At 44.9% G+C, this 22,604-nt stretch overlaps 1 protein-coding gene across 4 annotated transcripts in view; it reads left to right on the top strand.

Annotated features, from left to right (window-relative positions):
* The first annotated feature begins 4,462 nt into the window (after positions 1-4,462).
* whrna (whirlin a) overlaps positions 4,463-22,604 on the top strand; it is a 55,242-nt gene continuing 37,100 nt past the window's right edge. For 3 of the 4 annotated variants that reach the window (XM_049020993.1, XM_049020991.1, XM_049020989.1), the window contains exon 1: positions 4,463-6,382. In XM_049020993.1, the coding sequence (XP_048876950.1) occupies positions 5,684-6,382 (699 nt within the window). In that variant the 5' untranslated portion in view covers positions 4,463-5,683. The remainder of the gene's footprint in view (positions 6,383-22,604) is intronic. The other variant, XM_049020990.1, reaches the window with a different exon arrangement.

Below are 22,604 nucleotides of genomic sequence, written 5' to 3'. Positions count from 1 at the left end.
TTCTCCAGGTTTCGCATTTTCCCCGATTGCTAAACCGTGCGACAGGTACAAAGCGCGTGAATGGCTCCAGTAGGCCACCTTTGTGTGCACGGAAATTAACCGGAACCACTGGACGCTGTGCGCCTCTTTGTGTAGTGCTACAGCATGTCCAGAATTGGAAAATATGCAAAACCAAGAGAGAGGCTGTTATTTTTGCATCGCCAATACGAGGCATGTCATTCTATAATAGTCTAGAATTCTAATTCTCCTGTCACAACAATTATTCCATGTAATCGACTTTTGCTAAAATCAGTGCTTATGAGCACAGCCCCGAAAAGCCCCTTCAGCTCTTCCCTCTACTAGGGGCCCACGGCACTGCTCTTTATTTGCAGAGGAGGCCATCCTACAGAAGCTCAGGCCTCTTATCTGTCAGCCTGAGCTGCTGCCTAATACTAACTGCAAGCCCCTGATGGCAGGTTGCGAGCTGCACCTGTATGCCGCGTTGGCGTGGCATGAAATATGAACTCATGCACGCGGTCTGATCCCTGGGCAGCCATTCACCTTGAAAATTGGATGCGTTTTGTCAGACGAGTTCTCAGTAATGGTTTTTTTTTTGTTTGTTTCTGCAAGTCGACCGTGAGGGATGCACCACGCATGGGGGAAGTTAACAATTTACCCAAATTGATTCCGCCACAGATTATGGAAGGCACGTCGTGCTGCAGCGTCTGTGAATTTGATGCATTTTGCATGCGGTGCAGAATCTAATTGTGAATATTAGTGTTTTAATAATTTAATGATTAAAGATTTAATCTTTTTTTTTGTAACAGAAAAATGTGCACTATAGGTTGCAAATCAAAATGTTCAGCATTTAATGGCGCCAGTTGAGTATGAGAAGATGGCAGAGAATGGGAGGACGTCCTCTTTCTTTCCGATCTTTTGTAGTGTTTTTCTTTGCTGTGGCCTGCTGACTCACTGCAAAATAAGGATGCCTCCCATTCTCCCTGTTTTGATGCAGTTGTGCCAATGGAGTGATACCTGGTGCTAGGTGATCAAACGGAGGGCATTTGGGAGTGAACAGTTTTGTTCTTCCTACTAGAATGACAGCTGGCCGAGCTGTGAATTTCTTAGAAAGCGATGAAAGCCCGATAGGTGGCCCCCTTGAGGAGAATGGAAGAATCCGGACCTCCTCATTATTGGAATGCGGGAAGGCTGAAAAACTGCTTGTCATGGTAGAGGGGGGATCCTTGTATTTGGGCACGTAAGTGCCTAGACATGCGGGTAGGAGACTTGAAACTGCAAAATCACCTGAGGGTGGGCTGACAAGTGGCGTCAAACCCAGTTAAACCCTGCGAGCGTATTGGTTCGTCAAAGACATAGACTATATGTCGAGGGAGTCTCTGAGTATTATATTCGTGACATGTCGTTGATTCCTAGCTGACAGTCTCACGTGGGTTTGTGCAAGCAAGCTGGTTTGGCCAGGGGCCATATAGATTCCAGGGTGGAGGGGGGGGTCCTGTCATCATGTGGGGCAGCATGAGAGTCACATGGTATCACAGGGTTGTGGGCTTGATCTGGCCTGCTTTGACGAAGGGGGGAGCACGGTGCTACGTGAGTGGCGTGTGAAGCAGCCAGGGCTGAGCTAGCAGCCTCCCGGCCTTGTCCTCAAGGGGGCGCTCTATACTTCCCACAAACACCGAACAGCAGATGCAGCCAAAGCGGCAGCACCGAGTAAGCCATCTGCATCATCGTTAATGTTGCCGTTCTCTGGCCATTTCAGCATTAGCCGGCAGTCCCTATCTGTGAAAGGTCCACGCCAAACCAATATGCAGCATAGGGGGGCAGAACAGAAACACAGGTGGTACGTTACAGAATGGACGAGGCGGTGGCGGCGGGGGTGGGGGGGGGGGGGGGGGGGGGGCTATTTCTGTGCCCCAATATCCATCCCCAGAGATGCAGAGCTGATTTGTTAGCAATAAACCTGGAGCCAGCATGACAGCCCCCCAATTCAATCTGGGGGAGTGACAGGGGGCGGGACAGGGGAATTAATCCCACAATTTCCTGACGTCACGCCGCAATCTCTCCCGCTGGCCGATACAGAACCGCCATGCTTGTTGTTCCGTTCCGCTTGCCATCTGGAACATATACGTCTTGATTATGCCATGAAGCTGCGCGGATGCTGGCTGATTTATTCAGTATCAGAAACCTGCACATAATAATATTATCGGAATACGCTAAAATCTGAAATATCCATAATAGTCAAATCATTATTATATCAAAATAATATACACTTAGCAGTAATATTGCAGCATCCATGTTTTATTCTTAAATGGGGTCATTAAATAATATATTAAAGTTTATTGGGTATAATAATTCACATTATAAAAAAAAATGAGTAAGAGGGGCCAAGTCAATGGCATGAACAGAATCAGCAGTTTTTAGAGTCACGTGCTGTTCACTGTTTTCAGGTATAATAGCTACTGTTGTCATTTCGCACCAACATGCTCTATCAGCTATAGTCGAGCGTCGAGCTCATGGTCACTCCTGCAGGGCACATGTGTGAGAGGCTGCACCACCAGCTACTGTTTTCTCCCTCAAGGCTACAGTTAACACCTGGCTAGAGGAAGGCTTGCAGCTGTGATTCACTTTGCATAGTCACAGCCACATCTATCACACTTAGACCAATGTTTCCCAACCCAGTCTTTGCTGACCCCCCCCATACAGTCCACATTTTTGCTCTGGTACCTGGGAGGGAGCAAAAATATGGACTGTCTGGGAGTCCCCAAAGACTAGATTGGGAAACACTGACGTAGACCATCTGAAACTTTTAGTCTCTACCTGTTCTGTTTATTACTACCTGTACACTTAGCAGACATTTCAATCAGGTTTTCAGTTACACACTTTTACATATTTATATAACTGGCTAATATATTCAGATTATGCACAGTATCTTGATTCATATGCGTATGTGTTGCTGTTCCAGGAAGCACAGGACACAGGCATCACAGAACACAATCATACATTCGCATACATATATGTGTATGTTTCCTGTGTGACATCGTGTTTATGTGTGTATATTCCGTGAAATTTTGCCGTGCTCCCAAAACCTGTTTATTCCCATTGGTTTATGTTGACGTGTTGAAGTAGGCATTGTGACGGATTTGGGTTTTGTCTCCAGCCTGTGACTGCATTCCGAAAAATCTGCTGCAGTTTAAATTGAAAATCCAGCCGACAGTCAAAGCTGTTAGTAGATGTGGTGCTTCAGGCAAGGAAAGAAGTTAATTGCATGTTTGGTTAGCATACTGTTTATTTTTACTTTATCTGAGTTTATTACTTTTGGCTCACAACGTTGTTTGTCCTTCTGTGACTATCTAGCTTTCTTTACATTAATAACTCAGCAGTCATTCATATTTTTCTTCCAAGAATATTTTTTCCAAGTTAAAACTAAACACTAGCTGGGGTTCTGCTGTTTCATTCTGTATTTACCAGATTGACACCCTTTCCAGTACAGGAAATGTTTGTCCTTCAATTTATATTCCTAGGATTTGTGTTTTATCCCACTGAGGTGGGAAAAACCATAATTTCCATACATATTAATGCTGGTCAGTGCTTAGGGTGTCACTGTGTGTCACCATGTGTTTCCACAGTGAGGGTGTCATGGGTAGGAGCATGAAATCAGCAATTTCAGACTAGATGCCCGCAATGAGTGGGCTGTGTTGTGTAGTGTATTTCACTAGCTGTCGGCCAGCTAGTGTTGGCCTCTATTTAAGAATGACACGATTGATCCAGCTCAGTCAGTGTTGTGCTAATTTAGAAAAATGATAACCTGGAATCAATTCTTCTCAAGGTCTCATCTGGGGAGTGAAATACTGAGATTGGACTAAAGTAGGGCTATTAAAGCTCCTCTGCTTATTGGATACAAAAGATAAACTATCACTCAGTATATACAGTAATATTATGTGAAATACCCCATGTTCCAACTTTACAATCAATATACAGCATGAAACATACATCTGAAGATAGAGTGGATCTGTTTGAATCTTCCACAGGTTACCAGTGTAACTGCTTAAATAGATTTGCTTTTTATAAAATAGCTTTGCATATTCATGTTTGACCTGCCATATTCTTGCCTCTCAAGGCAAGTGGTTTGATTGCCTATTTTAGGAAAATTACAGGCACCTGTATCCAGACTGAGAGCTAAATTGATGTCTTTCTAAAGGAAAGTGGATGGTAAATGTCAGTCGGTAATTATCGATGCCATACGGTTGGTAGAGGAAGAAAGGTTTTAATGTGTATCTTTATGCAACTGTTTTGAACTATAGAATTTGCAGGAAACTATTTAAACTGCTTGACTCTGTTTTAATTATTGTTTTTATATAATTTTCCCAATTTTAAAAAGACTATGTACTGATTTGGGTTGAATGACCTTAATGTATTTACTGAAGTATTGTTGCTTTTCTTAGGATATATAAGAAATCATCCACGACACAAGTAGAAATCACTTGTTTAATTATCACTGCATTTAAATTTAACCAATGAAATAAGCGCTGATCATGGAAGGCAGCGTGAAAAATAATCTACAAGTTTAATTCACGAGTTTTGTTTGAGGATGTAAAAATATTTCGATAGTTTATCAAAATAATAGTAACATTGAAAATAAATAAAACCTAAAACTAAAAAATTACACCCACGACCACCGCACGGCTAATTAATCAGCTAGAGCCCACGATAGTGTTTTCGGTTGCCAGGCAACCAGCTGCTTCGTCATTTCCTGTGAGCAGAAGGTCTGGAGCGAGAAGCTGCGGTAGCGGCTGTCTGTCGATGGGAGCCGCGCGAGGAAGGAGCGTTTCAGATCTTGGACGAAATTCGGGCGAGTTCCGCGGAAGGGAAGCCCACCCCGAACGCCAGTCTACTTTTCACTTATTTAACCGGCACTTGTCACTCGTGTTGAGTTACTCTGGCGGGTAATTTCTTGGCTTAATATTTTTGAAGGGGGAGGGAGAAGACGAGTGCACTTCTGACAGTGCTCTCCTTAGCGACGTCCATCCAGCCGCGACAGCCAAAAGGCGGACTGGAAAGAGCGCAACTCTCACAGTCGCCCAGTATTAAAGTCCGTAGGGTGAGACGACCGCAGGGAAAAAAAACGCTTCAACTCTTTTGCGAACTTACTTTTTGGGCAAGTTATTTCTTTCGTTTATTTTTTAACCTTTCAGTACTAGCGGGACGCAGCGGAGGGACAGAGAGCGGGGCACGAAGCGGCGCTTTTCCGCCGAAGTGCGGGAGCTGCTGCCCATTTGCACGTCCGGCTTCTTTACAGTCCTTCCTCGGCTCGACTTGGTTAGTTTGCGTTTCCTTCGCTTTCTCCAACTTTTGGAGTCGTATTTTTACGTTTTCGTCAAATCTTACATGCCGTTTTAGAACAAAAACTTTGAAAAACTTATTCCTGTCCCGCGCCGGTCGTTATTTTTCTTTTCATTTCTGTGTTTTTTTCCCAGCCAGACTTGAGCGATTATTTTCGCCGAGATAAGGATTATTCGGCTCGCTTCCGGACGGCCAGTGGCTAAACCTACCCCCATGGCTATTTTCCGAGCGAGCTACTCGCAGCGCTGGCCATGCGGCGCCGAGATGTGAAGCGGCGCCGGCCGCCGATGCGAGCACTGCCCCCCTTGTTCCGTCGCGGCCCCGTTTTCTCGGCAGGGCTCCGAGGATGAGCTCGGACGTGGAGCGCACATCGCTCAGCTCCATGGGCTCCGGCGGTCGCTCGCTGTCGGCCAACGTGCGCAAGCTGCACAACGCGCTCAACCTGCTGCTGAGCGACTTCGAGAGGGAGCAGTTCATCCACTGCCTGAACGTGTACCACTCCAAGCGCAACGTCTTCGACCTGGTGCAGACCCTCAAAGTCATCCTGAACGCACCCAGCAAGCGCCAGCTGCTGCCCATGCTGCGCCTGGTCATCCCGCGCTCGGACCAGCTTCTCTTTGACCAGTACACCTCGGAAGGGCTCTATCTGAGATCGGAGGTGCTCAGCGGCGCTGGCGCCCCCGACACCTGCGGGGATGTCCTGGCCGCCAACGGCGCGCCGGCTATAGCGACTCAGTCCCGGCCGTCGGCGCATAGCGCGCCGAGCGGCTCCCCGGATAGTTTCAGCACCGGCAGCGAGGGGACAGCTCCAGCGCCTCCACGGGATCCCCCCGGCGAGGTGCGCCAGGTCAGTCTGAAGCGCAACAAGAGCAACGAGGGCTTGGGCTTCAGCATCCGCGGTGGCTCGGAGCACGGCGTGGGTATCTACGTGTCTCTGGTGGAGCCGGGATCGCTGGCCGAGAAGGAGGGACTGCTGGTCGGCGATCAGATACTGAAAGTTAACGACAAGGTGTTCAGCAGGGTCACCCACGCCGAGGCCGTGAAGGTGAGCTTGGTGCCTATGTTGCGCTGGAGCCTCTCGTTCTGTTACCTGGACTTTCTACACCAAGATGTGTGATTACCTTTGTGAGGTATTAAATACATACATTGATCTGAGTGCAGCCTGATCCAGGAGACTTAGCTCTAAAGCCTTCTATTTAATACTATGGAGACTTTGCAGTCTGGTACATCTCAGCATTCCCTGCCTATTCTTTCCTCTCCGTCCAGCTAATGTTGCCATCCCCCTTACTGGGAGGTGAGAGGGGTAGCCTGGTTTGCTGAGCTCTCCATACCAGTTTCTATAAGACACTGAGGCTGACAGACATTAGGACACCTTTTGGCATGGATGGAGATGGACATAAGGACCAGCAGGTCTGAGGTTTTGGGAAGAAGTCCCATAGCGATGCTTTTTCAAAGGATACTCAGTGTAGCATGGATCAAAATGTATGTTATAAATCATTGTTGCTTGTATAATCCACCTTGTTGACGAGTGTAGGGCAGAATGACTCGACATGCACTTTGGCTTTTCTCAGCTTGTTAAAGGTGGGATCATTGCAGCAGTATTTGCTTTGCTCTGCTCAAACCCCACCCACCCATTATGATGGTGCCCCCACTGATTTGTATGTCTGACGTGTGATGAGCAGCATGGCGAAATGGACACTCGTCATCATTAATGACTCATTTCCAGTGGGCTTGAACTGTTCATGTGCCACGGAGTGTGTCACGCTTGATTAAGGATAAGCTGTAATTATATTTTTGTGTAATTAGCCTCCAATTGGTCATAACAGCTGTGAACCCTTATCATTGGTCAGCTCAGCCTCTCCTACTGGGTACAGGTGTTTGTTGCCTTCTAGGGAGCAAAACTGGAACCTGCTGACTTGATGTGGTCTTGCACTGACATGTCTTGTAGTTCCTGTCTGTGAAGTCATGGTAGACTATAGGGGTGTAACGGTACCCAAAATTTACAGTTCAAGCCTTGAATTTGGGTTCATGGTTCAATGCAATTTTGGAACAAAAGGGGAAATTTTTTTTTAAATGGTTTATTAAAATTGCAAACACAATTACGAACTGTTGTAAACCAAACAAAAGGCAAATGAGATGCTTATCTGCATATTGTAAAAATGTGCTAAATAATTAAAAATCGGAAAATTAAAAAGATTGCAGCATAACAATCATAATGAAATAAATTCGGTTAAATCCCATGTTCTCTATGGCTGTATATCTGTAGTTTTTAATGTAGCCTGGTCTGAATTTTCTGCAGAAGTGTCTTGAACGCCAGTGGCTGTTTCAGCCTTGCTCTAGTCATACACACACTCAGATGTTGATGTCTTAGATGACTTAGAATGTTTGGTATGTCTCCAGCAGCACATCCGAGTTCGGTATAACGTAGCTGGCAGACAGTCTTGGTCTTATTAACTGTTATCTCTCTAGTGCTGGTGTAATTTACTGGGAAACCAAAATGTTCAGAAACTGCCAATTATTTAACCGGGACTTGTCATTCATGTTCAGTTACTCTGGCGGGTAAGAACAAATGAGTGTGGGACCTTTGTAAGGGTTAAGAATTACATTGTTATTGTATTATTATTATGTGACTAGCAAATTCGAGATGAAGTGCTTGTGTGCAAGTATGTCACACGTTAACGTTAAACTTGGTTTCTGGATGGACTGTTGACCTCTTGGAGAAGTAACCAGTGATTCCTTGGCACAAAATACTAAAGACAATAGTAACTAAATACATTTTTCTAGGGCCTGTATCATCACTTCCTCTTGTTGCAGCTCAAATTCTCTGCACCTTAAAAATTACAAGATTTAATCAAGGCTGAGTGCCATTGTATAATGTGCAGAACATGGAGTTCACTGTCCCACTTCTCCCACTGTTACACCCCCACTCTGGCTCTGTGCTCCACTCCCACCCCCTTAGTCTGACCCGGAGCCAAGCAAAAAATGGCATCAGTTTGCAACACTGCATGTCTCTCAAAGTTCATGTGTTAGCAAGATTCTGTGCCAGTCATTAATCCACATCCAGCGGGCATCCCGAGCCGATGGGTGCCATCGCGGCAAGATCAAGCTAACGTGCTTGTGGATGATGGAGTCAGTGCAGTGCACTGATGGAGAACGACAGACCCCTCTGAATAAACGAAAAGCTCAGTTGGGCTGAACCCACATCTCGCATTACGTCTGAGCAATTAGGGCACGGGACTGGAAGCTGTTATGTAGGAGTACCAGTGTAACATAAAGCGTTGGAGCCACCATTCCGGTTCACTTGAAGTAATAAACCTTCCCTTTTTTTGGCTGTTTAGTCATGGCTGTCATAGTAGCATCTTACTAAATAGAAAAATTTCCTGCTCTTGGTTTCCCTTCTGAAATATATATATATAAAGTACATTATATGAAATCAGGGCCTGAATTTCAATATGATCGTGAGGCCTGTGCTGAATGGATTACTGCCTGCACATTATGCACTGTGTAGGTGTGTGTATGTCTGTATGTATAATAAGCTGACGTTCTTAAGTAAAGCCCAGACCATCACAAATGCAGGTTTCAGAAGAGCAGCTGCCTAAATCCAGTGGGCCGGTCGTGGGGGAATCCTCGGTCATTGGAGCCGGTGGGCGGGAAGAGGCTGGGCGCTGAGGGATTTGGGGACGGATCCCAGTGTGCTGCAGTGGCATTCGGGTGACATTTAATCTAAAGAAGAAGACACCTCCTGTTTAACCGGCCTGACCTTCACCATAATAAAAACAAGGAGGTTTTTATTTTCTTCTTCCCGATGTTGGAAATTGCTACCTTCAGCCCGTTAGTGCCCCGTGGGGCACCTTTCTGCCAGGAAAATCACACCTAGCCTGTGTATCTGTCATCCTGTGACCCAAACTTGGGCCTGTACTGGGAGGCACAAAGTTTCATTCCACAACATGGAAGCTTTACCCATGGGGTGCCACAGTGCGGCGTGCTGGTTCTTAGTACACCAAGACATTATTTGGATGGGAAGTAGGTTCACTGCAGGAACTTTTTCATCTCTGGACGTTTTAAGAGGCTCACTGCTTTGGTCAGAGGCTTTTATATATTATAAATCTTTTTTGCGAGGAAAGTAAATGTCAGTTTTGTAGCACCAAAACATCGTTAAACACTGTTCACTTGATGCCACCTGTCAGGTACCATATATGACTGTACAAGTTGGCGGATTTTCGGAATTCATGTGAATCATTTTGATCCAGTATCAGAAGCCAGCAAATAGCAGCCCAAGGTCTGGTATGGGTTCTACTGTTGTACCCTATGGTAGTCAGTCTTTATTTTGGCTACAGGAGTGCAGGATCTAAGTGGGACAATTAAGGTCTCTTTAAATAAAAGCAACTGCAAGGTTGTTAAAAGAAAAGAAATTAATACAATGTATTTTACACTTTTGAAAAGGAGATTCAATTACAGGGATTGTTTTCCCCATATACACGCCACCACCTGCTTGAAGGCCATAGAATACAGGCCGACAGTGGGCCGCTTCTCTGGTCCAGTCGCCCCGGCTCATTTAGAAGCTAAATTATTGATGAAGCATTTCTGTACGGCAGGCAGCGTACATGGCCAGGCTGTGTGAAGGCTCTGCGGAGGGAGTGAGCGGGAGACGTCTGCGAACAGTTGCTGAGGGATGGATGAGGGAGAAGAATGCATTTGATTTCTGATTCTCTTTCAAGCCATCAAAGATGCAGGGCGGGTTGGGGGGGGTAGGGGGTTCCGCATGCACCCCGCCCAATTTTTATATTTATTTTTTAAATCCCCTCTGCCTTCATTTCTCATGCCTCATCCATCTGAAAAGCTCTTCTTGCTAGCATTTTAAAATGCACTCCTGCACCCCCCCACCCCCCTATCTTTTTTTTGCTTAGTGTTCAGTTTCCCCTGGTCCTCATCAGCTGGCCACATTAAAGGGACAGTTTAATTGAGATTACGGGGGCCAACCTGACTCCCCTCGGTAACTCTGTCTCCAGGATGGGCAGCACGGTTATCTTGGCCTTGAGGTTGGTGGGGGGGGGGGGAGTCCCATGTGTGACAGTGGTGGACTCTGTGGCCCCCGCCTTCTCTATGTGATGCTGTACGAGGTTGAGGAAAGCTTAATGAGCACTGGGAGGGTCAGACCGAGGCATTTTATCAAGTCAGATTGTCTGTTTGGAGCAAGGGCTTGCCCTACGCGCCTCTGGATCCGGGGAGCGTCAGCAAAGTAATTAAAATGTCAAGCGAGGTCTGCAGGTACTGCAAAGTGGAACAACAAACACATTTTCCTCAGTTGTCCGTGCCTATGGAGCCTATCAAAGGGGTTTAAGTGAGCGGTCTGGGATATTAGACTAGACCCTATTGTTCATGGATGACTGCTTTCGCTAGTTTATTATTTCTGCCTCCTGCACTAATCTTTTTCTTTTTTTGCTGTTTTTCTCTCCTCCATCCTGTTGAGCTTCCTGTGGCTGTGTTGGTATGCTAAGACAAAAAGCATTGTACATGTGAACAATACGGTTGTACGGGATTAGAGAGGGATTTGGCAGGGACGGCATTAAAATAGGACCTGTGAATCCATGTGCATGTTCTCTGCTCTTGCAAGCCGTGCTGTGAGAGGCCAAGCCCGGCCCGGCCGTGCCATGCCGAACTGTGCCGTGCCATGCCATGCCATGCCAGAGCTGGAATGGAAGTGACCCCAGGGTGGGTGGAGAAGCCGGATGGCGAGATAAGGATGCGTGCCGTGACAGATGCTGTGTATTTATCCTTAGCATGCGATCTCCAGCTGGTGTGTGATGGGGGAGGGGCCCCACCTGAAATTTTAATGCCTGTACAGCAGAATCCACTGCGGGACCAAAGGGGAGCTGTGCTGTCACAATCACAGTGTAATCGCCATAAATGTTTTCTTTGATCGTTCCATCTCCTCCCCTTTCTCCCGGCCCATAATCCCCTCCCTTTTCATTCAGACGAGCAGCACGCTTCACCCGCTGCCTGGGAGCTGTATGGAGGCGTGCCACCATCCTGACAGCACAGACGCTGGGCAGCGATGCTTAGGCAGCCAGAACCAGCAGGAGTGTGACCAGAAAGGGTCACATATTTGAGTCTGCAGTTTTTTTTTATTATTATTTTATTTTATCCCCAGGCCTCCCCTGAAAATCTTTGGGCAAAGTGTTTCTAATACACCTCTACTAAGCGACTAAGTTAAACCGGTTATGTGATGAGGTTCTGCAAATCCAGGTCAATGAAATCAAAAAGATCTGTTCTTTCCTTCCCACAATTTGCTTATTTGCAAAATGAGGTGATGACCCTTCCCTGCCCCACAAAAAAAGATCCTACGAACAGACCAGCTGTGCCTTTAGCAGCATGAGGACTCAGTGGACCTTTGCAGTGATCCATTGAGTCGGTCTAGCCCCCCTCCCCCCAACCCAAACATGTCCAGTTTTAAAAACAGTAATTGGTTTGAACACCTGAAAGCATTTTGTCACCTCTTCTGTTGTACATTTTCAGTCCCCGTGCCCCTCTGCCTCGGTGTATTTCTTCTGACATTTTATCACAGCTCCGTCAATCTTCTGTCCCTCCATGCGGCGTGGAATCCAGACCTCGTCATTAATCCCGCTGCTGGTTCATTTCTTTGCGTGTGTTTCGGCAGACGTAGCCCATGACAGGTTGCGTCGAGGCCCACCTGTGGCCTCACACCCACCAATAGTCATGGAGAGACTTGCAGGTAAGGATGCTGGGGTGTGGGGTCGTTAATATAACTGATACGGGGGGCTTCAATTCTTTCAGGCTTCCTGCTGTAGCTGAATCAGATCACAGCGAGCCCCCTGACTCAATGCTTCTAATCAGTTATGCTTGAATGCGATGACCCTTTGTGTTTTCCAGTTGTCATCAGACATCACAGATACCCCCCCCCCTCCCATGTATGGTGGTGCTTACTGGAACATAAATTATTGTTTTTTTATCATTATATTAATCACGAGGTGATTCATCTCTGGAGAATGGTTATCCCTTCTTTCGCTGTCAGTTTTTGATTGAACATTGTGTAGCTGAATAAATATCAGCCCTCTCCCAAAGTTACAGTGGCCAAATGTGTGGAAACAGTGCCCTCTCTCCCCCTGTGAGCATCCCGTGAGGAGGCCTGTGGGCTGCGACACCAGTCCCACCTGCCTGAGGTTAGATACCATGTCACTGGAGGGTCAAGTCAATGTAGGGTCAACTGTGGGTGACCACTCCTCAAGCCCCTATCTGACTGCAGCCTTTGCTGCAAACTGGCCACTGTTTGTTATCAGGGAGGACAGGTGGCGGGGAACCACATCACCACGTGTGAAATGCGAAAACTTTTCGGTGAGGTGCCAGTGCACCCCCTTTGAGGCTCAGTGAGTGGGATTTAGTCCCGTTTATGTGCGCGCTTCGCAGTGTCTGAGTGCTAAGCGATTTCATTTAAAAATCGTGGTTAAAATCCAGGCTGCTCTGGGTAAGTTTAACATCCTCAGCATAGCCTCAGCACCCACCATCTTTAATACAGGGATGCCAGTGGGAGAGAAGCTCCCCTTCTGTGTGCAGGTGTCTTCAATTCTGAGACAGGCTCCACCCATAGAAGCACAGGTGCTTGTGTTTTTGAGCAGCAAGGACTGGCTTGACTGTGCAGGCAAGCAGAAGTATTGTGGGTATTCAGGCTCCTCCAAGTCCTACTCCGGTCTCCTGCGCTGACAGGAGGTTGAGAATGCGACCGAGTTGTCATGGTGACCCCACTGCGGGGGCCCATTTCCACCCTGGTGGCTTCAGGAGCGTTGCAGGAAAATGAGGTCCTTGGAGACTTGTCATCTAGGACGTATCGCTGTGGGAATGTTTCAAGGAGGATTATAACATGGGTCGGCTGGCGGGGGGGGGGGGGGGATTGTGAATGTGAGCACCTTATGTGGGGCCGTGATGTACCATGCTGCTTTTCTGCCACGTCTGAAGTACCGGGTCTGTAAAGGGATGTTGCTGGGTGGCACCTGTGAGTCGATGCTCATTCTCTGCCAAGTCTCTTCCAGTGAGTTAATAACTAATAATAATGAACCCTTATGTCATTTTTAATATATATTTCTGTGTCTCGTTAAGTTTCATTCCTGACCCACTGCATCACCTGCTGCCCGAGTTTGATGCTTGACAGCTTACTGTTGTTCTCTGTGTTCCATGTATGTCTTTGAACGGTCCTTTGCCTTTGAACGGTCCATCGCGGTCTTCCATTGCATCCTTCCTCCATGTTCTCGCTCTCTTCTGCCGTGATGAGTAGTCGGCCCACAAAAAATATTAGTTCTTTAAAGAAAATATTGTGTGTCTCTGCGTTCATGTGCTACATGAGAGAGAGAGAGAGAGAGAGAGAGAGAGAGCGCGCATGCGCTCATTTAAACAAGGATTGCCCACGTTATTCCTTGATTCTTGTTGTGGAAATGCTTAGAGCGCTTTACTTTATTATTCAAATTGGCAGAAAAGTGCTTCATTACTTAAAAACGTTATGGTTATATGGTTTTATTTGAAATAACAGGCATCCGTTGGTGCCGCCATTTTGAAATGGGCGTCTGCGTGAGTGCGCATGCGCCAAGTGCTGGCCCCTTCGGTCTATCACTTTGACCCCATTGATCAAACAGACCAGCCGCATATGGCCGAGCTCTGGGACTCGCTCATTTCGCCTTTCAGCCTATTCCTTCTAAAAGTTTGCTGTTAAATGCCTTCTTCAACCTAACACTGGTAAATACCGCTAAAGTCTTTCTTTTAACGTGCTGATTAAATGTAATGAATTTAAGTGCTTTCTTCTTTTAAAACGACATGCTGTATGTTAATTGGATTCGCTTGTGCTTGTTTAAACTCAGCATTTGCTCTTCTCTTTCTTTCTGGCATGTTTATGCTTGTTTAAATTCCACCTGCTTTTCTTTTCTAAAGTTTTTCTTCTTTAAAACTTAGTGCTTTCTTTTAAAATACGCCATAGCGCTTGTGCCTACTTCTAACACATGGTGGCGGCCGGACGGACCCAGCTGGACGTGTATTCATCCTGCCATATGTTTTATTATTTCCTAAAAACGTAATTAAAAATAACAAATAAATAAATTCATGTAATGTATTTTCATTCTATTAAAGTTTGTCTCCAAAACCATAGGGCCCCTATCGGCAACGCATGGCATAAGCATGTATGATATCAGAATCAGAATAAGGGATACGCCCCCTCCTGCTTATGACATCATAGAAGGGGGGAGCATTAAGCTCTGCCCAAGGTACCAACTAATATTTTTTACCCACATTCCCGACGGCCCCAAAGTATCCAGAGCTCCTGTTCCTCCAGCGGTCGCTGCAGCTCAGGGGCGCAAGCACTTGGCCTTTCGTAAGGAATCAGGCAGGAGGATGTGAGGACAGGCCAAGGTTTTGTATTTTCCTTTATCCGAACGCCATGGCCTTTTGCAGCAACACATCCTGTTCACCGTAGGTATAAAAGCAGGATGTTTAGGCCTTCACGTCTCTGACTCGCATGCGTGCTTGTTCAGTCAATGCCCTCGTGGTCCCCGAAGGTAATTTCTCTCTAAGAATTGCCATCAAACGTCACAGATGGCCATTGAGCTATTCGGACAGACCATAAAAAGAAGAAACACATGGTGGAGATTATTGTCGATTTAGATATTGACTGGGTGAGAAGGCTTTTGAATCACAGGTTCACATAAAAATGCCTGCTGCAGTACTGTTGTTTTGAGGAAGATTCTAGAGCTCGGCCACTCTAGTTAAGTTGTATAACATTTAGAAAGGTGCACAAGTGCCTTTCTCTGTAACAGGGCTTCTCGTAAGTGAGGAGATATAAAGTAAACAGGCTGCCTTGGAATTTGGCCCATCACAGGCCCCCAGCTTAAAAAGGTGCCTGTTGCACTACATGTCTCGGCTCCCTTTTTCCACTAGACCAGTTGAAAGCTGATTTATTCTTGGCCGTGGTTCATCGACTGGGTCTTGTGGGTGGACCATATCGTTACATTGTGCATTGTGTAATGGAAAGGAAGCCGTGGTCCCCTCGAAGACAAAAATGAAAGACGGTAGAAAAATAAACGATCAATAAGATGTGATAAATCTCTTGTCCAAGAGCTTTGGCTCCCCAGCCAACCATGTGCCTTGACTCTTGATAGGCTTGTGACAACATGGAACAGGGGCTGTCAAAACCGGTCGGTGGTATTTTTGCCCAGAGATGGAACTGTGGGCAGGTGAGATGAGAAGGTGGAAGATAGAGACTTAGGGTGGATCGAAGTCGCGTACTTGTTTGCGATGTAGTAGGCAAAGTATAGCATATGACATGAGCAGTATGCAGATGATGGCCGCTACATTATTCCACAAGGCCGCTGGAGCAGCATCCAGAGATGAAGAACGTCACTGGTTCAGAAATTTGTGTCAAGATGGTAGATGAAATGCTGTCTAGCATATGTAACAATATGTAAGTTACATAAGTTTTAGCCAAAGTTTTTTTTTGATAGTTTTTAAGTTTTAAATTTTTGCTACATTAAGCTACATTGTACAGTAAGTAAACGCTTTGGTCAGGTACTATGTATGATGGTGACCGCAAATTCAAATGTTCTGATGCACATATACAGAACGTATTACTCTAACAAGTGAGCAGGCTTCTACCAAAATTCAGTGTGTATTCTGTAAATATATAATTGCAAGAAATGTAAATGAACTCTTCAGAAATACTTACCATTAATTGGTCATAAAATATCATTTGATCTTCATCTAAGTTACAATAATGAACAAACACAATCTATTCTAATAACATGCACTGATGTATTGGTCTTGTACTTATTAAATACATCGTTCAGGCATTGACAATGTAGATTACAAAAATTAAGTGAACCGCTGGATTAAATAACTGGTCAAACCTGCGTTGGCAGCAATGACCTCAAACAAGCCCTTTCAGTAGGTGCAGATCTGCAACATTCAGGAGTAGTTCTGGACCATTCTTCCTTCAGAACTGCTTCAGCTCAGTCGTATTCTTAGCAAGTGTGGTGAGACACGGCTCACTTGACATCATTCCATAGCATCCCTTTTGGGTTAAGGCTGCGCTATGACTGGGCCACTCAAAAAGGCAGATTTTCTTTTTTGAAGCCACTTCATAGTAGATCTACTTCGATGTTTAGGGTCATTGTACTGCTGAATCATCAAACTTTTACCGAACTTCATCTAGCAGACAACCACCTTGATATTATGTGTAGGATACCTTGATAATCTTGGGAATTGATTTGTCAAAGCAGCCCAAAAGCATGATGCTTCCTCCACCGTTGAGATGATGTTGTCATGGTTGTCTGTGGTTCCCTTTGTACACCATATGTTGCGCTGTATGTTCTTCTCAAACAATTCAACCTTAGTTTCATCAGTCCAAAGAACACTTTCCCACTAGCAGTAACTTCAAGTTTGGAGAGCAATGCCTTCCTACAAGGTGTTTTACCATGGACACCATACTTGTTCAATGTTTTGCGTATTATATACTCATGAACAGAGATGTTAACCAGCTACAATGATTCATTTAAGCCTTTAGTTGTTACTTTGGGGTTCTTCTTTACTTCACTGAGCATTCTACGTTGTATCTTTGGAGTCATCGTTGTTTGGTGAAAATGTTGAGTTTTTTATGAGTCAAAGCAGCTGTAACCTAGACCTCCAATGTCCAGTTCATTTACCAGACTTCAGGTCTGCTAACTCCCGGCTCCTTTTAGCTTTCGTTGAAGTCTTAAGGCTAGAGATTCACATACCTTTTCTAACCTGCACTGTGAATGTTCGAGTGATGTGTTCAATACATTCAAGAACAATGCAATTTTATGACAAATTAATGTAGAAAGCCAGGTTCACATATCTTGCAACTGTATGTGATTTTGGATGCACCTTAAGTGACAAGGTGGTGATGAAAGAGCGAGGAGGGATTTCTGAGGGTGGGATGCAGGGAGAAAAAGATGGATGGTGATAGGGGGAGGGGGCCTCACCATGGCAAACGTCTGGTGACAGCAAATTTTGCAAACTGCTCATGAATCTGTTTGGCACAGACAGACAACTTCTCTGATCGCCCTTAGGGTAGGGTGTGGGGGTGGGGGGGGTGCAATGTGATTCAATTTAGTCACTTCATATTTCTCCCTGCAACCATGCTGACCCAGGTCTCTTCTTGCTCTAAAAGCCTTTTGAGATTTCCTTCGATACTATTGAGCATTTTTTTACATGTTATCTCCATAAATGGCGCCTCTTCCCCACGTCAAAAGCAACGCTCGACAGAAATGGAAAGGAACATAGTTGTTAACCTTAAGGAAAGTGTCTGGATTGCAGAGAGGGTCCTTGGTCAAGTCCTGGGTTTGTTTCCAATGCAGTAGCCTGATATTGACAGCGTTTGAGTGTGGTAAACATTTACTGTAAGTGAATATTCAGCTATGTAAACAGAGTCTAATTACTTAAAAAGTATAAGTTCTCTAAGCTGCTGTAATAAGTGACAGTTTTGGGATCTTTCCTCAGCTCTGGATCCAAAGTGCTTGAAAATTATGCTGTGGACCATGCGGCATGAAAAATTCCATGCATGCATGTTACACATTCATAGACACACGTGCACAACATAATCTTCTAGCTGCTTTGATGTGCAGGGCTGTTAGCTAATTAGATGGGGTCTTCTTTCTACTGCCTCCAATTTGCTCATATCATATAGCCTGAAACGTAAAGAAAAAGAGAAATTGGTTATAATGATCATCCACTTATAGTGCTCAATTTCACCCGGACAGACGTAATCATTATAAACAATTTATTCTGCAAGGAATGCAGGCTATTTATTATCTACTTTTTAGGGAACTTGTTTTTTACATTAAAACTGAAATGTGACATTTTTCATATGACGTTTTCATTTCAAACGATTTGTGCTTTGATTTCAGTTTTTCGAAATATTCGAAAAATAACCATAAATGGTTCATCTGTGTGTTTCCTTCAGTTGTTTTAAAATCATAAAGTTAAGACAGTCTATCATTAGAAAAAATATCCCAGCCTTAATAGTTGCGCATATTTACAGTACAAACCTTGCCAATGAAATAAAAATCAAAGAAAAATAATCATTTATTAATCGTAATCGAGGTAAAATGTCCAATTAATCGTGATATTGATTTGATGTCATGTCGTCCAGCCTTATTTTCACTGTAGGATGCAATGCAAAGGCAAGACATTTCCATCTGCCTATTCCGACTCAAATATGTGGGTTTTTTGACTTCCTGCAGTCAATGGGGACAAGATTGCAGGGAGTGATTACCAATATTGTTCGATTTGTTGATTACAAGAGCTCACTGGAAGAATGTCAGATGACTGTTTGGTACGATTTTTGCACTTGGTAAATCTTTTGCACACGGTGACAAGCGTCCTCCATTTGTTGAAAACTTCACTGTCAACATATTATATGACATGTTGTAATTTCGTTGCTTAAGTGTTTTTTTTTTTTCTTTTCCTAAATTTATTATTGCATTTATAGCCTATTTCATGTATATATCAATGTTATAATCTGTGACTGCAATCAAAAACTGAAAATGAAAGTCTTGGTTACTTATGGTTAAGGTTGTGGCTGAGTATCGGTTACGGTTGTAATTGTTGTGATTGGGGCTTTGCCCATAGAAATGAATCGACAATCCCCACAATGATATCAGTACAAACATGTATTTGGGGGCTGATTTGATCCATACCATTCTTGAAATCAAACCTATTCCCTTGAGCGTGAAGGTTTTTTATTTTTAGGATGTATATGACGGCTACATAGTCAGTACTCCACAGAAAAGAGGCAGGGGGAATGAACTGTGTACAGGATGTGTCTTTTAAGAGAAACATGCTTTCCAAAGTATCATTAAGAAGAAGGCACAAGATCTCATTTTATTTGTAATACACTTCATATTTTATTCCCCTTCTTTCTGAGGATCTAACATTGCAAAACATCTTCCAACTGCACCGGCATGGGGATGATGAATGACAGCTCTGATGTTGGGACTGGTTTGTGGGCTTGTGTACGCTAAACTTCAGAGAGACGGATTTTGTATTCGAGGCACTGCTCTGATTGTTCAGCATTCTGGCATGCCCGAGCAGCTCAGACCCACAGCGGACGATGGTGGAATGCACGTCGAGACGGACACCTTGTTTCTTTGGCCCTGCAGTGTCCGGGCAGCCTGGATGACAGAGTTGTGTTGGCCTTTTGAAGCATTTGGTCCCCGTGGGGGCATGCTGCCAGTTCGAGGAGGTCTGTGAACCTGATCTGACTGTAGAGGAAGCTGGGGCAGGGGGCTCAGGGTCATCGGGAGAGGGCTTGACCTTGGCTGATGTAGGTGACCCCTTTGGGCAGGTCCTCCATATTTCTAAAAATAACCTTGTTCCCCATGGCTTATGGCCATCTGGCTAACCTGGACTGGCCCTCCGGAACACAGCTATCGATAACGATGGTGACGTCCGCATTGGCAAGTCACACTGAGAGCCCAGTGACTCCTGATTGCCGATGTGTTCTGATGATTCTGTACCTAGTCATCTGGCTTAAGGTGGGAATGAGGCTCTGTCCATCTGGAGCCAGCAGAGAAGAGCACACGCACACACACAACGGCTTGGTAATTGCACTCAGTTAAGGGCACTCTATCGATCTCTAAACGTCTTGTGTACATCACTGGACAAGCTGAAATCCTCAACAGCTTATTCTGTATTCGGAAAGTAACCCTTAATAGTGCCTTTTCTCTGTCTCCTCAAAGACGGAGAGGGAGAGAAGAAGCCGGCTGAATCCGACTAGACTTCAGCTGAAAGTGGAACAACCTTTCGCAGGGCATGTAGTGATAAAGAGCAGTTAGTGGTGGTCTGCACTGAACCATTAAAGGTCAAACAGCATTCCCCCCAAACTGAGATTGGGAAGGAGAAGATGGCAATGGAAGTCCTCTTCCGCTAAAACACGGCAGTGTCACATCGGCAAAGAGAAACAGACTTGGATACAAATTCGCTTTCTCAAAGGATTACTTATACTTGTAGTACTTCTCAATATCTCCTTTGAGGGACATACGGTATAGCCAGTTTAGGCGAATTTTACATGTTTGGTGGTTACAGGTAAGTGAACAAGCAAGAAAGAAGAAATAAATACATCTGACAGACGCAAATAGAAATGACGTGGCTGTAACATTCCGAAATGATCCAGATGCCAACTTTGGTGTTAATGTGGTAAGAAATGGCTTAAAATATTGCAATGGCCCAGATGGCTGCAAACCCCCACACCCGCCCCCCAGGGCATATGGGGGGGGGGGGCATGATTTTGTTTTTATTTACCTGTCCAGGTCTGAGGAATCTTGCTGAATTGGTGTGTTAATCACACACAGCGTGAAACTTCCTTACAGTATGTGGTCAGAGTGGTCAGAGCAGTCTGATAGAAATGGTGTTTACGGTTTTTTATTTTTTGTCTGGAGGTTGTGGATGGAAGGGATAGAAGTGATGTGAGCAGTGAAGCAGATAGGCGGTGGGTAAATGAATTTTTTTTTTTGGGGGGGGGGGCGCAGAAGCCAAAGAGGGTACTGAGAGGGGCAGGAAGAGAGATTTAGGATGTGGTGTGGCCATTGCACATGGAAGCACTCTTATTTTGTGGAGTCATTCAATGTTTCACATTATAGTCCCAGGCCTACTCTACACGGAACTGTTTTTATAATGCCATTCCCAGCTTCCAAACATTTACCCAGGGGGTTGCGTTTTTTTTTTTTTCTTCAATTTATAGCTGTGCAAATGTGCTCTAAACAAAATTTAATAAAGGCCACGATTAGCGCCCTGCTGGGATTATGATTCCTGTCAGGGAGTAAAGGCCCAAACGGGGGTCATTACCACTTCTGTTTTCATTAGCTTTTGGTTCACATGACCATCTCTTTTCATGTAAATGCCAACGTCCTACTCAAGCTGATACAGCAGGCAGCGTCTAGCCTGAAGTTTTATGGGCCGAGGAGCTCAGAGGAAAATGAAATGTGTCTTTGCTGACAACGGACAGCGAAGACATGAAGGCATGGTGCAGTGTGCCGCCGGATTGATTAAAGCAGCGGCTGAACACTGCCGTAATCTGTACGGGTTACTCAGCTGTTTTGATTACTTTTCAGCAAAGAACAGGTGGAACGGTGGAAATTGCTCATGGGCTGGCATTTTTCCAGAAGGTTCTATATAGGTTTAGAATGAAATAAATCTTTAATAGATTTACATGGAATTACATAGTCTGATACCCCTGTATTTCCCTCAATGCGCTGTAGTTGTTTTAACTTCTCCTGGCTAATAAATTGTGGAAATGTGGTTTCCTCCAACATGAACTCGATGTAAACAAGGCAGAGTTTCTCCTTCCTATTTGTGGCATTTTGTTCCCAAAGCCTTGGCCTGGCGCCTGATGCTGTAGGTCATGCGGGGAGTGATGCTCTTTCATTCCGGCTTGGCCTCTGTTCAGAAGGCCGGCAAATTGCAGTGATCTTTCACGTCTCCTCCTGCCCCGGCGAGCCTTTTACGGTCACCCATTATCTTGACATCAGCTGATTGGTTAACAATATTGGATTTAGCGGTAAACATTTTCACGAGGAAGTGTCGTGCAGGTAATTTTCCAGGAAGGAAACAAATAAAGCAATATGGAAAACCCGCTTCGCTAGTGTATAGAAAACGGAATTCCATCAACATAACCAATCAAAGGCTAATCGAGGAAAATGACAAATATATCCTGACAAATCTGGCCCAAAATGTAAACCGACAGACCTTGTAGGACCTGCAATATATTTGTGTATTTTTCCCTATTTGTGCTTTGTTGTGATTTTGAATGACCCGCTGCCAGCTGAACAGTGACATAAGCCTGCCTTTGCCTGGTGAAATGATTAGGAGCGGGTCAACCTTCTCATCCAATCAGAGTGTTCCCTGCCTGTGTACTGAGAGACAGAATCTGAGGTAGTTTCCAGCTGCTTTTTTATGCTTGCTTTAGGACGGTGAAATATAGTAAAATATTTTTAAAAATGCGTGTCTTCAATTTAAGAAAATAGTTGCTGTAACCAACAGCAAATAACTGTGGGAAAGATGGGGTTTAGATGAATCATTTAGACATGATGGTTTAGTTATATTTAAATACTTAAAGAATAACGAATAAGATGGTTACATCCAATGCAGTGTAACGACAGTGCAGATATAACCTGAAAACCTTGGAGGCCACAGGGGCTTGAATAAACCTGAACGTGGATACTAGTGGGGCCCCTGTAAATCCTAAAGGCCTTGTGGGA

Source organism: Brienomyrus brachyistius, chromosome 7 (assembly GCF_023856365.1).
Source record: "Brienomyrus brachyistius isolate T26 chromosome 7, BBRACH_0.4, whole genome shotgun sequence".
In the NCBI taxonomy this organism is placed as follows: Eukaryota; Metazoa; Chordata; class Actinopteri; order Osteoglossiformes; family Mormyridae; genus Brienomyrus; species Brienomyrus brachyistius.
Note: the sequence above shows the minus strand (reverse complement) of the source record. Positions and strands in the feature narration are given on the sequence as shown.